Genomic DNA, 18,013 nt, shown 5'->3' on the forward strand with positions numbered 1-18,013 from the left:
CGACTTCTTGTTGGGGACTTGGTGTGGTTGTCTTCTCGTTTTGTTCCTATGAAGGTCTCTTCTCCTAAGTTCAAGCCTCGGTTCATCGGTCCCTATAGGATCTTGGAAATTCTTAACCCTGTGTCGTTTCGTTTGGATCTCCCGGCATCGTTTGCTATTCATAATGTGTTCCATCGGTCGTTGTTGCGGAAGTATGAGGTACCTGTTGTTCCTTCGCTTGAGCCTCCTGCTCCGGTGCTGGTGGAGGGTGAATTGGAGTATGTTGTGGAGAAGATCTTGGATTCTCGTGTTTCCAGACAGAAACTCCAGTATTTGGTCAAGTGGAAGGGTTATGGTCAGGAGGATAATTCTTGGGTGGTTGCCTCTGATGTTCATGCTGCCGATTTGGTCCGTTCATTTCATAGGGCTCATCCTGGTTGCCCTGGTGGTTCTCGTGAGGGTTCGGTGACCCCTCCTCAAGGGGGGGGTACTGTTGTGAGTTCTGTTTTTGGGCTCCCTCTGGTGGTTACTGATGGTACTGGGTGACTTTTGTTCTCTGCGGTCTCTGGTGTCCACCTGTTCCATCAGGTTATGGGAGTTTCCTATTTAACCTGGCTTTCTTGTCATTTCCTCGCCGGCTATCAATGTAATCAGTGTGTCTTTTTACCTATGCTACCTGCGTCTGTAATCTTCAGGACAAGCTAAGTTTTGATTTTCCTGTTCCACGTTTTGCTTAATTTTTGTCTTAGTCCAGCTTGCAGATATGTGATTCCTTGCTGCTGGTTGCTCTAGTGGGCTGAAATTACTCCTCATGTTCCATGAGTTGGCACATGAGTTCAAGTAATTTCAGGATGGTTTTTTGAAGGGTTTTTCGCTGACCGCGCAGTTCACTTTTGTATCCTCTGCTATCTAGCTTTAGCGGGCCTCATTTTTGCTGATTCTGTTTTCATAACTACGTATGTGCTTTCCTCTCATTTCACCGTTATTACATGTGGGGGGCTGCTATTTCTGTGGGGTGTTTCTCTGGAGGCAAGTGAGGTCTGTGTTTCTTCTAATAGGGGAAGTTAATCCTTCGGCTGGTGCGAGACGTCTAGGAATCATCGTAGGCATGTTCCCCGGCTACTGCTAGTTGTGTGTTTAGGTTCAGGATCGCGGTCAGCTCAGGTTCCATCACCCTAGAGCTTGTTTTGTTTTTGTGCTTGTCCTTTTGTGATCCCCTGCCATTGGGATCATGACACCTAAACACACATCAAAATCCACAATAGACTACCTCAAAGGGCACAAGCTGAAGGTTTTACAATGGCACAGTCCCCTGATCTGAACATCATTGAAAATCTGTGGCTGGACCTCAAAGTAGCAGTGCACGCAAGACAACCCAGGAATCTCACAGAACTAAAACAAGTTTCCAAGAAAGAATGGAAGAAAATCCCTCAAAATTGAAAGCCTGGCTGCAAAACGTTTTTACAAGTTGTTATACTGTCAAAAGGGGTGGCTACAAGGTAATAACCATGCAGGGTGCCCAAACTTTTGCAACGACCCATTTTCCTTTGTGTAATTTTTAAAATATAAAAGATGAAAATATGTATATATTTTTGCCTACAATACAAATTAAATGTGTCATCTTTAACTTTACGCTTTTTAGAGATCATTTCATCCTCAACTTTCTTAACTGTTCACAATCACAGTAACTTTCACCAGAAGTGCCCAAACTTTTACATGCCACTGTTCATTACTAGCTGCTTTTTTCAGCTGTTCCTGGTGCCGCTCTTGTCCCCTGCCATCTTCTTGTGACTGTGTGAGCAGGTTGCGGGATGCAGTAACGGACAGGAGGCAGAGCAAGGGTTAACATTAATTTTACTTGTACAGGGGAATACTCCACGCAGGGTGGGGAAAGGAGAGGCAGGGGTATGGAAGGTTATATGAGCACAATAGGGATGCTGAGGGAGATAACAAGGGCAAAAGTATAGCAACCGTTCATTAAGAGCTAACTTATCAGTCTGATGGCTTCCTGACTACAGAGTCCTCGGTGCAAACGGTGTTGCCAACTCGGTTAGCATGTGATGAATCTGGGGTCGTCCTGCAGGCATTTATGATCCGGTTCCTGGTGATGATAATGAGTCCTCGACGTCTTGCGTGGGGTCTTGGGCCCTGGAAATGGGTTGCAGAGTGAAGAGCAGTCTTCAACACTGCCGGGGCTTAACGAAGCTCAGCAGAAGGATGCGAGTGAGAGAGGGAACAGTTTTCGGTGAGTCACACGGTATTTCTTAGGCAGCACGCATACATTATTTACTGGCCCCCAGCGTTGAGTACCTTGAGCAGCGGGAGCTAGCGGGCAAAAAGCAGTTCTCCAGTCAGTCTCTGTAAGTGGCAGCAGGAATACTATAGCGCGGACCTGTGCTGTCACGGTGCTCAGAGGACCGAGGACCGAGCACTATACTTGCCCTGCTGCGTGCTGCGTTCTCCTGCCAAGTCTGTCTGCCTTTTCGCGCACTCTGTCCTTTTTAGCTGTTGAGGCAAAGGTCGGTCCGGGTTTCTAAGATTTCCCCTAGACAACAAAGGTGACAGTCGCGACAGTTCCGGACCTGGCGCAAGAAATTTACCCCCAATCCGGTCCCTCTTCTTACACTCCCCCTCTCCTTTTGCTCGCCATTCCACGGGCGAGAATTCTTGTAGTTTGCGTTGACATTCTATTAGTCCTTGAACGATTTGTTGCCAAATCAATTGGTCTCAATCATATCTGTTGGGGGGTATTCCGGCTGTGGCCCATTCGGAGCGCCTTAAGTCAGAAGGAGTAGTCGAATCAGGTTGGGTATTCGAGTCGGGTTGAACAGACGAGGGCAGAGGAGCTCAACGTTAAGAAAAGCAGCCAACAGCACATCAATAATTGGATGCACGCTCCAGTCCAACGACCTAATTGGAAACAAACAGTCTTAACTGTAATAGGAACTACATCCAGTCCAGGTGATAAAAGCATCCAGTCCAGGTGATAACAAAAATTCAATAGCTTTATTCTGCCATTATGCAATATTTTGACCCAAAGAGGTCTTTGTCAAGCATGTTTGACAAAGACCTCTGAGGGCAGAGGAGCTGTCTCTGGATGCTCAAGTTACCGAAACCTGGTCTGCACCAGGTGATGTAGTGTCTGCAGACGATGACAATGTTACCAGACCCAGGTGGACACCCCCGTTCATGGGTAGCCCTCATCTGGATTCAACTCCATTTCGGTAATCTCTCTTCCTGGCCAGCCGAACAGCAGGGTATATGGAGTGCAACCGCTGGTGCGATATACTCGGTTGTTATACACCCACACTAACTCAGCTACAAATTCAGGCCAACGGGCCTTTCGGTCTTTCTCTAGTGTCCCCAACATCTGGATAAGAGTCCGATTGAATCGCTCACAAGCTCCATTTCCCTGAGGGTGGTAAGGTGTCGTCCGATATTTTTTGATCTGGTACAGGCGATGCAGTTCTTCCATCACTTGCCCTAGGAAACAGGCACCTTGATTGGAGAGTATTCTCTTCGGGCAGTCGTACACTTGAACTCGATCTTAGTGAAGTGGTCCGTCATTACTAGACAATGCTCATTTTTTTGTAAGTTAATGCTCACATCCCTGGTGGGCAGGACCCATCGTCAGATATCTATTATCAATAATTCTAGAGGAGCAGAAGTCACGAAGGTCTGTGTGGGAGCTCTCTGCTCCGGAGGCTTAGCTCATTTGCAATTTCTACATTGCTGATAGGCCTCTTCCACCCTGGCTTTCAGGCGAGGATGGTAAACTAGCTTCTGCAGCCACTGAAAGGTCTTCTCTTGACCAAAATGAGCTCCTCTTTCGTGTGCTTCTGTAGCCACCTTAGGCCACAGGGCCTCGGGGATTACCACCTGCCAGGTGACACCCAGTTCCCATTGTAACTATATCTTTCAGTACAATAGCCCATTCTTCAGTTGGAGCCTTTCTCACTGCCGAAGGATCTGCAGAGTCCCTGGGGACAGGGCGTCTCTCTCTTTCTTTGACTGGGTAGTTGTTTCAGAGTTACCCACTGTGCCATTTGAGCGAGTTCCCCATCTTCTTGTCGCAATCGGACCCAGTCATCACAGGATTGTCCAAGTATGCATTCCCGAGTCACTGCCTGTACCTGTTCCTGCGTAGCTGCCAACATCCTGGCAGTAACCCGCAACTCAGGGACCTCTTCAGCCTCCAGCTCTTTGTCACATTGGGCCTAGGCTTTCTATGCATCACTCTGGATAAGGCATCGGCGTGAGTAGTCTCAGCTCCCCTCTTGTAGGTGATTTTATATAGAAACTTCACCATCCAAGCCACCCAGCATTGCTCCAGGCCCCAAGTTTTGTGTTTTCCAGGTGGACCAAAGGGTTACTATCGGTGCGCACCAAGAATTCAGAGCCAGACAAGTATTCCGCAAACTCCTCAGTCATGACCCACACTAATGCCAACAGCTCCAGTTTGAATGAATTGTAATTGTCTGATTCCGTTCGGAGTCGTGTAGGGACCAACTCGCGTAGGCTATTAGTCGTCTCAGATCCAAGATGGAAGAGAGCAACAATGCTCTGAGTCCATGCACGCTTCCATCAGTGTGGAGAATAAACGACTGGGAGAAGTCTGCGTAGGCTAGCACTGGCGCTTCAGACAAAGCCACCTTCAAGGCTCGAAACGCTTTCTCCTGGCGTTCTCCCCAAAGGATAGTCCTGTTCTTTGCACCAGACGGCACCCTTTTCAACATTTCTAGTAACGGGTTCACAATGCGAGTAAAGTTCTTTATGAATCACAGATAATACCTGGTGAGCCCCAGGAAGGCCCGTACATCTTTCACGGTTTTCGGGGTAGGCCAATCTTGTACTGTGGAAATTTTCTCACAAGACGGTTTCACCCCTTCTGCAGACATATCCCAAGAACTCAATCTGGGTTTGAAATAAATGACACTTCTGAGGATTTACTGTCTCTGGAGACAGCTCAACACTAGTGATGAGTGAGTATACTCGTTGCTCGGGTTTTCCCGAGCACGCTCAGGTGGTCTCCAAGTATTTGTTAGTGCTCGGAGATTTAGTTTTTCTCGCCACAGCTGCATGACTTATGGCTGCTATATAGGCTGAATGCATGTGAGGAATGTCTGTTGGTTAGGGAATTCCCACATGTATTCAGGCTGTCCAGCAGCCATAAATCATGCAGCTGAGGCGACGAAAACTAAATCTCCATGCACGAACAACTATTCGGAGATCACCCAAGCCTGCTCGGGAAAACCCGAGCAACGAGAACTCGCTCATCACTACTCAACACCTGTTCCAGTCTTTGCAGATGTTGCTCGAACATAATATCATCCAGATAGATAAGAGTGGCCTCAAAGTTCAAGTTCCCAGACACCTCTCCATAAGTCATTGGATTGTACCAGGAGCATTAGCCAGGCCAAATGGCATTCAATTGAATTTGTACAGGCCCATAGGTAGTATAAAGGCCGTCTTCGCTCGGTCATGCTCGGGCATAGGTACTTGCCAATAACCACTGGCTAGATCCAACGATGGGATGTATTTCACGCTTCCCAGTGCAGACAATGATTCCTTAATACTGAGTAGGGGATATGAATCTCATACAGTTCAGGCATTCAGTTTGCGATAGTCCACACAGAAACGTAAAATTCCATCTTTTCTTCAGCACAATGGGAGCAGCCCGGGCTCTGACTCTCTCGAATAATGCCACTCTGCAACATCTGAGTCAGCATCCCCTTCACCTCTTAGTACATTTGTGGAGGAATTTGTTGGTATCGTTCTCTTATGGTCGCAGCGTTTCCAGTTGGTATCCCTTGCCATCGTGCAGCCAAAATCACCCTTGTGGCATGCAAATATATCTTGATATCGCCCTAATAGAACTTCTACCTGCTGGACCTGCTGTGGTGTGACTTCTGTTAATTCAGCCCGCATTTGTTCCAGAATACAGTGCCCCTCTCGTAGGTGCTGAGGTTCTGGTGCCGAAGACGTGTCTACAGCCACAGTCCAAGGATCTCCCTGTTTCACTGTCAACTGTACAGCTTGTGGTGGTATCAGCTCCTCCGGCATGCCCAGAATTTGCTTAGCTTCTCTCCGGGGTAGGAGCATGAGATTATCTTCTCCCAGATTAACACATCGCACTGGAACCATCCCATTGTGCACAGTAGCTAACGTCCACACAACGAGGAGCCCTGGAGGTAATTGCTCCATACAACCTGGCTCCATCTTTATCTCGATTCCTTCCAGAGGGGTACAGGCTTGGACGGGCCGAGTAAGCATGGTCTGTCTTGGCGGTAGAACCAGGTTGGCTGCGGTTGGAACGATCACTTTCCTCAACATCTTCCCGTCACTAGAGGTTTCTTGAGCTTGGGCCGTACGGATTAACTGCTGGAACACTCTCCTCTGGGGAGTGTGAGTGCTCCACTGTTTTAGGAACACATCTGGGGACTCATTGAAGAGGAGACTTCCGAATTCCTTCAATATGTTGATCCCTAGAGTGACAGCATGTCCGTTACCTGCTTCTCTGGCAGTCAGCACTAGGGTTGAGCGACTTTTCTTTTTATAGGATCGGGTCGGGTTTCACGAAACCCGACTTTTTCAAAAGTCGGGTCGAGTGAAATCGGCCGATCCTATAGAAAAGTCGGGGTCGGCCGAAACACGAAACCCAATGCAGTGCACTGGGTTTCTAATGGTTCCCAGGGTTTGAAGGAGAGGAAACTCTCCTTCAGGCCCTGGGATACATATTTAAGTGTAAAATAAAGAATCAAAATAAAAAATATTGATATACTTACCCTCGGACACGCCCTGGTTCTCACCGGCAGACTTCCTTCCTAAGAATGAGCGCCTGAAGGACCTTCGATGACGTCGCGGCTTGTGATTGGTCGCGTGAGCGGTCACATGGGCATCACGCGACCAATCACAAGCCGCAACGTCATCTAAGGTCCTTCAGGCGCTGATTCTTAGAAAGGAAGGCTGCGGGTTAGAACAAGGGCGCGTCCGAGGGTGAGTATATACCTATTAGGAATATACTCACCCTCGGACGCGCCCTCGGACGCTTCCTTCCTAAGAATTAGCGCCTGAAGGACCTTAGATGACATCGCGGCTTGTGATTGGTCGCGTGACCGCCCATGTGACCGCTCACGCGACCAATTACAAGCCGCGACGTCATCGAAGGCCCTTCAGGCGCTCATTCTTAGGAAGGAAGGCTGCCGGTGAGAACCAGGGCGCGTCCGAGGGTAAGTATATCAATATTTTTTTTTTATTCTTTATTCTACACTTAAATATGAATTCCGATACCGATTCCCGATATCTTAAACATATCGGAACTCGGTATCGGAATTCCGATTCCAGATTCAGAAGATCGCCGACCTCATGGCCAACCCCACACAGGGGTCGGGTCGGGTTTCATGAAACCCGACTTTGCCAAAAGTCGGCAACTTCTGAATCTGGCCGACCCGTTTCGCTCAACCCTAGTCAGCACCACTCCCTTTCAGCCCAGATCTTTACCACAAATGGTGATTTGCATCCAGACCACCCCTCTCTCTGCTACTGTAGCTCTTATTCATTCTCGCCTGGGCTACTATAACTCTCTATTAATTGGTCTCCCTCTTACTAAACTCTCCCCTCTCCAATCTGTCCTGAGTGCAGCAGCCAAAATCATATTCCTCACCAACCGTTACACCAGTGCCTCTACTCTGTGCCTGTCATTGGTTACCCATTCACTCCAGAGTTCAATATAAACTTATCACTCTCACCCACAAAGCACTCCACTGTTCAGCACCACCCTGCATCTCCTCCCTCCTCTCAGTCTACCACCCTTTCTGTGCCCTGTGTTCTGCTAATGACCTAAGATTAATCAATAATCCGAACCCCCCACTCCCATTGCCAAGACTTCTCATGTGCTGCGCCAATTCTTTGGAATGCACTACTCAGGACAATTCGATTAATCCCCACCACCCACAGTTTTAAACGTGCCCTAAAACACATTTATTCAGCCTGGCCTACCTCCTCAACATATTTATCTAACTATACCTGTTTCGCCGATATAAAATTTTCTTGAAAACCAGGACCCTTGTACCATTTGTCCTCACACCCTTTATAAATTTATTAAATATACCCCAAAATTCCATGAATCAATAATACCAATAAATGACATCAAGCTTTAGAATCAGGTAGACATGTGGCAGCGGTGTCCGCAACAATTAGATCATCAATGTCGATATAGTATCATCATTTAAATATAATAACTTAACCTTGCCTGACCGCAGGGCTTGGCACCCTAAAATTAAACAATGGTGCCCCCACTCAACATTGGTTGACCCTAAGTGTCCTTTACTGCACCCTCAACTATGCACAGAATGTAACCCACAACAACCATAACAGAATGTAGTGCACCCAGACATAGGGTGAGATATAAGGCCAAGGATGTGTTCACAGTCATACATGAAAGAGGGAAGAAAAAGAAAGGAATCCAAAAAACTTTCAGTATACATGAAAACCCCCAGACTGTAAATGTAACAAAATGGGAAGGGTGTTGGGAAAGTGACCACTCAAAAAAACCGCAGGAGAAATAATGGAGAAAACCTCAGCAAGACCATCCTTGACTGGGGAGCTAGATGAGGTAGCAGAAACCTGGTGATAGATTCTCTTTAACACTGCAAAATCGAGAAATGTACATCCACCCTAACTCGCACAATTTACATAGTTGTTCATGGGATAATTAAAATATAGTGAAGCACTTTACCCAACTCTATAAACACCACCGGACTTCTAGACACTTGGAAAGGATTGCAGGAATGAATATGGTATGCCTTTTTTGTCTCATCTTTGTAATAAATAAAATAGGCTGATTTTAGCAGATTTTACACATTCACTTTTCATATGTTTGCACTCCTCCTGTGAGAGGTTTTTGGTAGGTTTTCGCCACCATTTTACTGATAAAAACATTGTGTGTCATGAGCGTCTGATTTTACTTTTCTTACTGATAATACCCTATTATCCCAAAGTTAATTTAATATTTTGTGGATCTAGGTTTGAAGAGTTTGTGATCAGAAACGGAGGGAAACCAATCTCTGTTTTTTAATATGCAAATTAGCCCCTTAGAGCATAAGTTCTACCTCCAAAATTACACATAGATATCAGTTTTTCAGACACTGTAATGCAATTTAATAGAAAGCATTACCACACCATCATACTAGATGCAGCTAGGATTTATGGTGCCTTACACATCAGGAGGAGCCTTCAATTACTTGATCCCTTTACTTCCTCCCTGCTGTTGTGCGCTGAGCTTAAGCAGCTAAAATAACCTAAATATCTTACTCAAACATGTCATTACATATTGTCTGTACATCCTAGGAGGAAGTTAATAAAGTCTCTTCACTTCATCTGTGTAACATGATAGAAAATGATAAAACCTCCAGCTTGTGAGTTAGGAAGAAGAAGTGGTCTACAGGACAAACAACTAAGCTTTGAAGGGAAAAGCTTGACAAGTCCTGCACTTAAGGTTCCATGACCACCATTAAGTTTTTATTACACAGTGTTTCTTTTTCTTGTGATTTCTAAGACATATTTGGTTCTTTGCTACATGGCGCAAGTTCACATCCCAACTCAAATAATATTATTAGTAGTATAAATACATTCACAAGTACAGATATAACAATAAGTACAAGTCGTATATGCATATTTACAAGCAAAAAAATTGGTGTATAAGGGTGAAAACTACAATTTAATGTCTAAATGTAAATATTCAGTAACGATATCCAATTAGATCTCTAAGTAACATCATTTCTAAATGTTGATTTTAGGAGGAGACCATTCAACGAGCTCGAGACGATGAAGAGAAACGGAAAGAAATCACTAACCATTTCCAGATAACTCTGGCAGAAATCCAGAGTCAGATAGAGCAGCAAAGTGAGAGAAACACTAAGCTGTGCCAGGAAAATGCCGAGCTGGCAGAGAAACTCAAGAGCATTGTTGGCCAATATGAAGTCAGAGAAGAGGTAAGGTGGAACAGCTGCCCTAAGCTGTCAATCTTCCTTTAAAACAAGCAAACCTGTAAAGGGAGACAATAAAGCGCTTTATGATCCACATGGAGTTTTATATGGATCTAGCCGGATTTATGATCACAACAGGTGCACTATACAATTATGCCAAACACTGTGAGTCGTGTAATAGAAATAAATGACTTCCATATGAAGAATATTAACTGAATGTAACTGGCTCGCCTCACACAGTCCGCTATTGATATATGACAAGATTGTTAAAGAATTGTTTATGCAAATTACCCAATGGATGTCATTACTTTTATTTATTACATTTTAGAAATATCCTTTGCATATGGAAGTAATCTAGGATTTGTCAGCCTGTGGTTTCGATAGCATATCAAATAACTGGCTGACCATGACTATAAACCCAAAGAGATTTTGATGGATTAGCATCAGCATTGGATATTGCTCGAAAATTATTTTTAGTTGTTTTTCTACTCAGTTGCTACAAAACACAATGTTACAGATGTGTCAATGTTTCAGCATTTTACATTTGAAAATGTAATATGACTGTAAATCCAAATATTTCAGACTCCAGATTTTCCGGGAAAACACATTAATGTCAATCACTTAGAATATGTCATGGCATATTAAGGGCACAGGTGCTTTCTCCTATTTGCCTAAAACAGTTCAAAATGTACTCTACATCTTGACGACTAGAAGTGATCAAAGAATAACGTGGAGTCACGGTTACTCGTGAGGAGAGAACTCTGCTCCTTCTCCTCTCTCAATAGTGATTGACAGGTAACAATGTATCATTCAATACTCAGTATCGAAGGACAGACAGGCCTCCTAAACATAGAGAATAAGAAAGTGGATGGAAAACCCCAAGGTTTTGGCTACTTTTCACTTTGTAACTGAACCTGACCCACAGCGGTCCCCTGTCTTGTAATAGGATAGCTAAATACTTTTCCCTGGAACCTTAATACTTTTCTGCACTCTAAAATGTTATGTGAGTTTTGACATAATTCTAGCTTACAGCTACACGTACAGCCCAGCATTTCCAGATTATATTCCGACTGGCAGTCTCACAGTTCTTATAAATGGTCAGTGTTCCCAAATACATGAGTAGACTGGTCTGGAATAGTTTTTGATATTTTTTTAAAAGTTTGTTTTGAACATTTTCAATGAATGATATTCTAGAAAAACTAAATGAAAATGATTAACTAGGAGAAAGCAAGACAATTCAAAAACAATCCATCCTGTGGGCTCTTGAGATGGTAATAGGTATTATAAAGGGCAGGAGAGATATCAAGTCTTATTAAAGAAGTACTGTTATGGATTTCTTGGAGAATGGGAGAATATTTCAAGTTTTCTGATATTATAACATCTTTTTTTATATTTTTGTAGCATCTGGATCAAATTTTTAAACAGAGAGAGCTCCAACAGAAGTTAGTGGATGCCAGGCTAGAGCAGGCCCAAGAGCTGATGAAAGAAGCTGAGGAAAAGCATAAGCGAGAGAAAGAATTTGTAAGTGTTGTCAATATCTTGCCTATCTAAACCTTACCCAAGAAAGCACGACACAAAAGACTTATCACTTTGCTCATCATAGCCTCATATCAAAGTTCTATCTAAAATAAAGCAATTCCCTACACATCGCACTCTCAGTATACTATAGCAATAACCCAAGGAGCCATTTAACACATAAATGGCACCTTCCTTATTATAAGGTTGACATAGATAAAGCCTAATAGCTTTTAAGAACGCTCATTTCACAATTATCTTGCAGTGTAAACAGGCTGCCGATCGCCCGATGAATGAGCAAAACGCTTGTTCATAGGGTGAAATGATGTTTCGCATGGCATAAAAATCATCATTCTCAGCGGTGCATCATTCTGTGTAAACAGGACTCTCATTGCCGAGAACCACGGCAGCCTATGAGCACTGAACGATCTACTACAGATCGCTCAGGACACATTATTTGCTTTGATCTGCCTGTGTAAACAGGTATTTAAACAACTGCCGATCGGTAAAGATTTACCATTCGGTCGTCGTATCGTAAACTTCTCCACTCGGCATGGGAGTTTATTAGAAGGGCTACAGAGGGGTGGCAAATTATTTTGACAGAATTCCTTTCATTGTGACAGATATAACAATAAACTATAGTTCAGACACTTAATTAAGACATCTTCATTATTGCTATTTGGCCTTGGGTTACAAGGTTTGGCTTAGTTTGATGCGATTAGTTCATTGCGTTTCTTGATACAAGTGATTGTTTCTTTAATATGCCCGACATCCTAAAAAGATCAGTTGTATGTCTTTTATTTCAAACTTATACATTCATGTAGTGTAGATTATACATTTGGCACTAGATGCTTGGCACACTGATGTAAACTAACAAAGCTTTAAAATAGGTCATTAGAAATGTAAATATCAAGACCAATGAATGCTGTACAAAGAAGAGAAAGGCGACTCTAAAGAAAATATCACAATGGGGACCCTTTGCGGTGCCAATGTCCTGGCATTTGTTTCCCTTTTGATCCCCTTTCCAAGACTCTTGGCCCAATTGCCTCTTTGTTTTCTAATAATCCAGTCCAAGGGCTTGTGCACATGACCATAAAAATCAGACGATTGTTCTTCGTTTTGACAGACACCACTCGTCCCCATGTTATTGTATGGGGCTGCAAACATCAGATTTTTTTCCTTGGACTCAGTTGGTCCGAGAAACAAATCACAACATGCATGCGATACATCTGTTGATCCACTTCTAAGAAAACCAATCTGATGAAACTTTGATCAAACTGTGATCAGGGTCTTATCAGGGTGTGATTAGCGCAATTGGACTGATTTTCTTGGATGAGAAAAAAAACGGTCCTGTGACCCCTGCCTGATACAGGTTACCACCACCTTGTAGAAAGGAGTCAGCATCAACTAGGGCTAGATTCTTATAGGAGTCGCATGGTTTCTCTCCATGCTATGTATGGCCTTAGAGGGGTTTTCCATTTTAATGTAAATTAATAAAATGTGATGCACTTAATCTAAAAGTATTACAGGTTCCTTTCCTATACTCATTAATGCCTTCCTCAGATCTCCTGTCCACAAAATTCCAGCTGATGAAGGAACATGTGACCAGACTTGTCCATCAGCATCCCCCAATTGCAAAGCAGCTTTCTCCTATGAAATGTTTTTTTAATTGGTAGATGTTGATGGACAGGTCTGGTCACATGACCGGCCATTAGGAGACATTTTGTGGACATCAGTTTGTGAAGAAGGCTGAACTAATAAGTGTCACAAAATTATGCCCCCAACAAACTTGGTAAAATAAACACAAATTGGCCACCCCCTTTTAAGAATGTCTAATACCGATCCTGAGGGAATGCTATGATATAACGTGTTATAGTGGTTTTGTCTTGACATTACAAGGAGAGAACAGATGAAGAGTAATACGTCGGTGGGGTCACGTTGTACCGTTCTGTTTCCCTATTCGGGGCCAATATGTTGTTGGCACTGGACGGCTGACCTACTGATGTTATTGATATGGGATACATGTACCAGCCATCCCATGATGTCTTTCACCATCCTAACAGAGTAAACCTCCATATAAATGATGATGCTGTTCTAGAATAAAACAAATGTGTTATTTCTCTTTAGTAATTGAAGGTAGCAACACTAGCAGCTCAAGATCATCATATTTTTATCCAGCTAGACACATCCCTCAGGCATTGCCATCTGTCTATACCAGCTATCCATATACTCTTCCTAAACAATTTGATTAAGGAGGCAGCTGTTCCACTTTCCTGTCTTTCTCTATTACTTGGCAGCTGCAACTTCTATTTATTATTGCTTAGTTTTACAATTCATACCCAGATGCTTATTAAAACATAATGTTCTTTTAGATCGAGTTGTTTCTCTTGACCAAAATGATAATAAATGACATAGAAAACATACGAGGAAATAAAAATATTTCTCTCTATATATTTGACTATTAATAAATATACTGATGCAAAGAAAAACATATTTTGTGATGCAGTAATTTCATAAGATTTTTTGGGGGGTTTGAGACCATAATTTGCAAAGAATACAGTGCCTATGTCTACACAAATCCATCTACTTGATTATTCTATACTTTAAATTTACCTTGCTATATATCACAGATGATCCATGTCAATACCAGTCAGGCTTGGACTGGCCTACAGGCAAACAGGTGAATCCACCGGTGGGCCCACATGCTGGCTCAAGCTGCTCTACATGAGCAATAGTTGGCACAATACACTCTGTACTGTACAGATAAAATAAGCATATAATCATTTACCAAACTAATCATATAGAAGCATATAAACATCTGTGAATGAAGGCAATGTAAAATTTGCATGAAGATAAATAATAGGCCCCCAAGGCCATTGTTACTGGTGGACCCTTGGCACCTCAGTGCAACAGTAATACCTACTAACATAATATATGTATTTCATAATCTTTAATCCTTTCTTCCACTGAGCTAACATAGCATGTTGTGAGGATCATGTAGTTCCTAAATCAGGCCATACAATTATGGCATAGCGAAGGGCCCTGCTTAAAATCTGTGATTGCGTCATTGGCTGGGGATGTCAACTATGATATACAGCTGGCAGCCTCCTGCAATAGCATGATTCAGAGATAACTTTGACTTCAGCCACTTAACTCCTCAGTTGCTACAGTCAACTCTGAATTATTGCACTTACCTCTGCAAGCCCATCAGCACATCAACAAAGCAATCTTCCATGTAATGTAGCTTATTGTTCTTTGCCTATACAAGACCTAACAAGCAGCCTGTCAGTGTTAGGCTACGTTCACATTAGCGTCGCGCCGCTGTTGCGTCGGCGACGCAGCGGCGACGCACGGAAAAACGCGCGCGTTTTGCGACGCGTGCGTCGTTTTTTGACGAAATCGGACGCACAGAAAATGCAACTTGTAGCGTTTTCTTGCGTCCGACGCTAGCGTCTAAAACGACGCACGTGTCGGAAAACGCGTGCAAAAAGACGCATGCGTCCCCTATGTTAAACATAGGGGCGCGTCGCCGCTGCGTCGCCGCTGCGTCGCCGACGCAACAGCGACGCGACGCTAATGTGAACGTAGCCTTAGATTGTCAGTCATTATGTACAGTGTGGTATTTCTTCACTCAGCGGTACACGGAGGTAGAAAACAGGAACACTGTCTCTTTAAATATTCGGTTGGTTTATTATATGGCAGCATAAACCAACAAGGAGGGGAAACTAAACACAGCCCTTCAGGCAAAAACAGGAAAACAACAAAGAAAACAAAATGCTGTAACAGGGTCCATAGGTGGGCCGGTAGCAGCCGGATCTGCAGCAACACAGGTTCAGTCTTTCCTCCTCAGGACAGAAACCACTGGAGAATCCTCTCTCCAGTCCTGCTGAGAAAAGACTTCCTCTGGAGCCCAGATATTTAAGCCCCTGACCATGTGACTCCCCCCCATATGACTGAACACATGACTGTGACATCACGCAGGTCCTGTCAGCATACGACGGTGCGGACTCTGCAGGTGGAGATAAGGTGGACATCCTCCCACCCACTCTATGGATGTCCACATAAAAACCAGTCCATTTATGCAACTTAGCTTATTCCTCCCAACACTTAACGTGCTGGAAGGAAATATTCTGGGTTTCACATCACTGACGGCATTAAGCGTAATGATACATATTTCCCATCCAGTGCTTTACCAGTGACTTTATCACAACAGCAATAAAGCACCACAATGTATTATAGAAGCAATCTAAGGATTACGGGGGCAAGTAAACTAATGGAGTAAAAAGTCTAGAAAAAAATAAAATGCTCAGAAAAATTAAACATATTCAAAACACAATTTTCCCCTCCACACTGTTTACTATCCAAAAGAATAGAAAGAATGAAAAGCTACACGTTACTGTCACAGGCAAAACAGTAAAAACCCATGCTATAAAATTAAGTAATTTGCTGGTGTCGGCAGTCACCTCAACTGCCAGGCTCGGTCAAAGTGCCGATTCCTGCGACCACAATTGGTTACACCCCTGCCACAAAAAGAATCTGTCCATGGGTTTTTACCACCTAATTTGAGTACTATTTAGAGACAGAGACCCTGATCCAGCGATGTGTTACTTACTTAACTTCTTGCTGTAGTTTTGATAAAATCACTGTCTTGTCATTAGGAGATTATCACTAGAGAGCGTGTAAACCTTCTGTCAGGTAGTCCTTCATCTTCATGAACCCCACCCCAACTTTGATTGGCAGTTTTCTGCCTATGCACAGTGTACATAGAAAGATACCAAATAGTTGTGTGAGTGGGATCATACAGAGCTCAGCAGATCTGCAACAGATAAAATTGAGATTTTATCAAAAGGACAGCAAGCAGCTCAGTTAGTGATACATCACTGGAATCAGGGTACCTGTCCCTACATCATACTGCTTCTTAGATTGGTACCAAAACCTGGTGACAGTTTCCCCTTAAAGAGTACATATCACCACTCTGGGGATGCTCTTTACTTACTAAAAGAGTGGTCAGCCCCAGATTGGTGATTTTATTAAAGGGAACCTGCATACTTTGCTGAACCTTTACCAAATGGATGCTGGGATTGCACAATCGGGGAATTTTAGGCCAAACTTTTGTAAGAAAGTCAAGCCCTTCCGGAGACAAAAGTGACACATCTGATCAATTTTGGCAATATGAGGTGTATAAACAGAAAAATCATCAGCCTTGGGCTTTCCACTCCTATAAAAGGACCTTTAGGACCTCCATAGGCCCAATGGTCCAGGTGAGACTGCAGCCCCTGCACCCACTATGGTTATGCAGTTGCATTATTAATCTTATATTACAGTTATTATGCTATAATATACACATATGCTTTTACAACCCAAAAACTGGATGCAATACTCCTGCATTTTTCCTTAATAAGACAATTCAATTCAAGCATAAGCAAATACTAAAAGTATCACTGCCAGTATCTGGCATGACATGCTAGGGTTTGTAGCCCAACAATACATCATTAAATTGAGTTAAGGTGTATTTTTTTTATTTTTTTGCTGAAATCATTTATTTTGGCATGTTTTTCTACATGTCGTTCCAAAACTATTTACTCAATTTACAAACTACAGCAATAAAACAGAAAAACATTTTGTAAGAGTATGCTCTAACCGCGTTCAATTAATATTACATTCCCAAGTTATTTATAATAAAAATTACCAATAAAATATTATTCTCTATTAAAATGAATAATGTCTTCGCAATCAGTACAGAAAGCGTTGTTTTATTACCGCAATCCAACCAGAAAACACTGCAGCAAATTGTCGAAGCACCATCATTACATTGTCAATTTACTGCTGCCACCTGGTGGTTACAATGAGGAATGTGCATCTCGACACATAAATAGTAAAAGTGCAGATGATCGGATGATTACATGTTTATAGATTGCTACATTTCTCATATAAACCCTAAATGCATAAATTCAATATTACATTTATAGCTTGTGACTATAACTGAATACATTTCTACATAACACAAGAGAACATCAGCTTGTAATATTAATGCGTATAAATGTAGATGAAACTAGAAAACATACTGGTGAATATAATAAATGGAAAACATGCTAAAGTTGGGAATCAATAAGAATATTTTTTAATTAAATCCTACTAATTAATTATATTATTAGTGTATTATTATTATAGTTTTTTTGTGTTTTTTCGCTATAAAAACGCGAAAAAAATGCTCACATTAAGCATCTTATTATTGGAATGCATTCCGCATTTTTGTGCACCTGCTGCGTTATTTTCCGCGGCGAAATCGCATTTCGGAAAAAAAACAGCATGTTCATTCTTTGTGCGGAATCGCGGGGATTCCGCACACATAAGAATGCATTGATCCGCTTACTTCCCGCATGGGACTATGCCCACCTTGCAGAAAGTAAGCAGATCATGTGCGGATGGTACCCAGGGTGGAGGAGAGGAGACTCTCCTCCAGGCCCTGGGAACCATATAATTGTTAAAAAAAAGAATTAAAATAAAAAATCATGCGTCCCCCGGCAGGCTTC

At 42.9% G+C, this 18,013-nt stretch overlaps 1 protein-coding gene across 1 annotated transcript in view; it reads left to right on the forward strand.

Annotated features, from left to right (window-relative positions):
• Positions 1–18,013, forward strand: part of TXLNB (taxilin beta) — a 238,289-nt gene that overhangs the window by 185,030 nt on the left and 35,246 nt on the right. Inside the window, exons 5-6 of the mRNA XM_069725932.1 lie at positions 9,777–9,971; positions 11,367–11,486. Coding sequence (XP_069582033.1) covers positions 9,777–9,971; positions 11,367–11,486 — 315 coding nt within the window. The remainder of the gene's footprint in view (positions 1–9,776; positions 9,972–11,366; positions 11,487–18,013) is intronic.

This window comes from Ranitomeya imitator, chromosome 5 (assembly GCF_032444005.1).
Source record: "Ranitomeya imitator isolate aRanImi1 chromosome 5, aRanImi1.pri, whole genome shotgun sequence".
Lineage (NCBI taxonomy): Eukaryota > Metazoa > Chordata > Amphibia > Anura > Dendrobatidae > Ranitomeya > Ranitomeya imitator.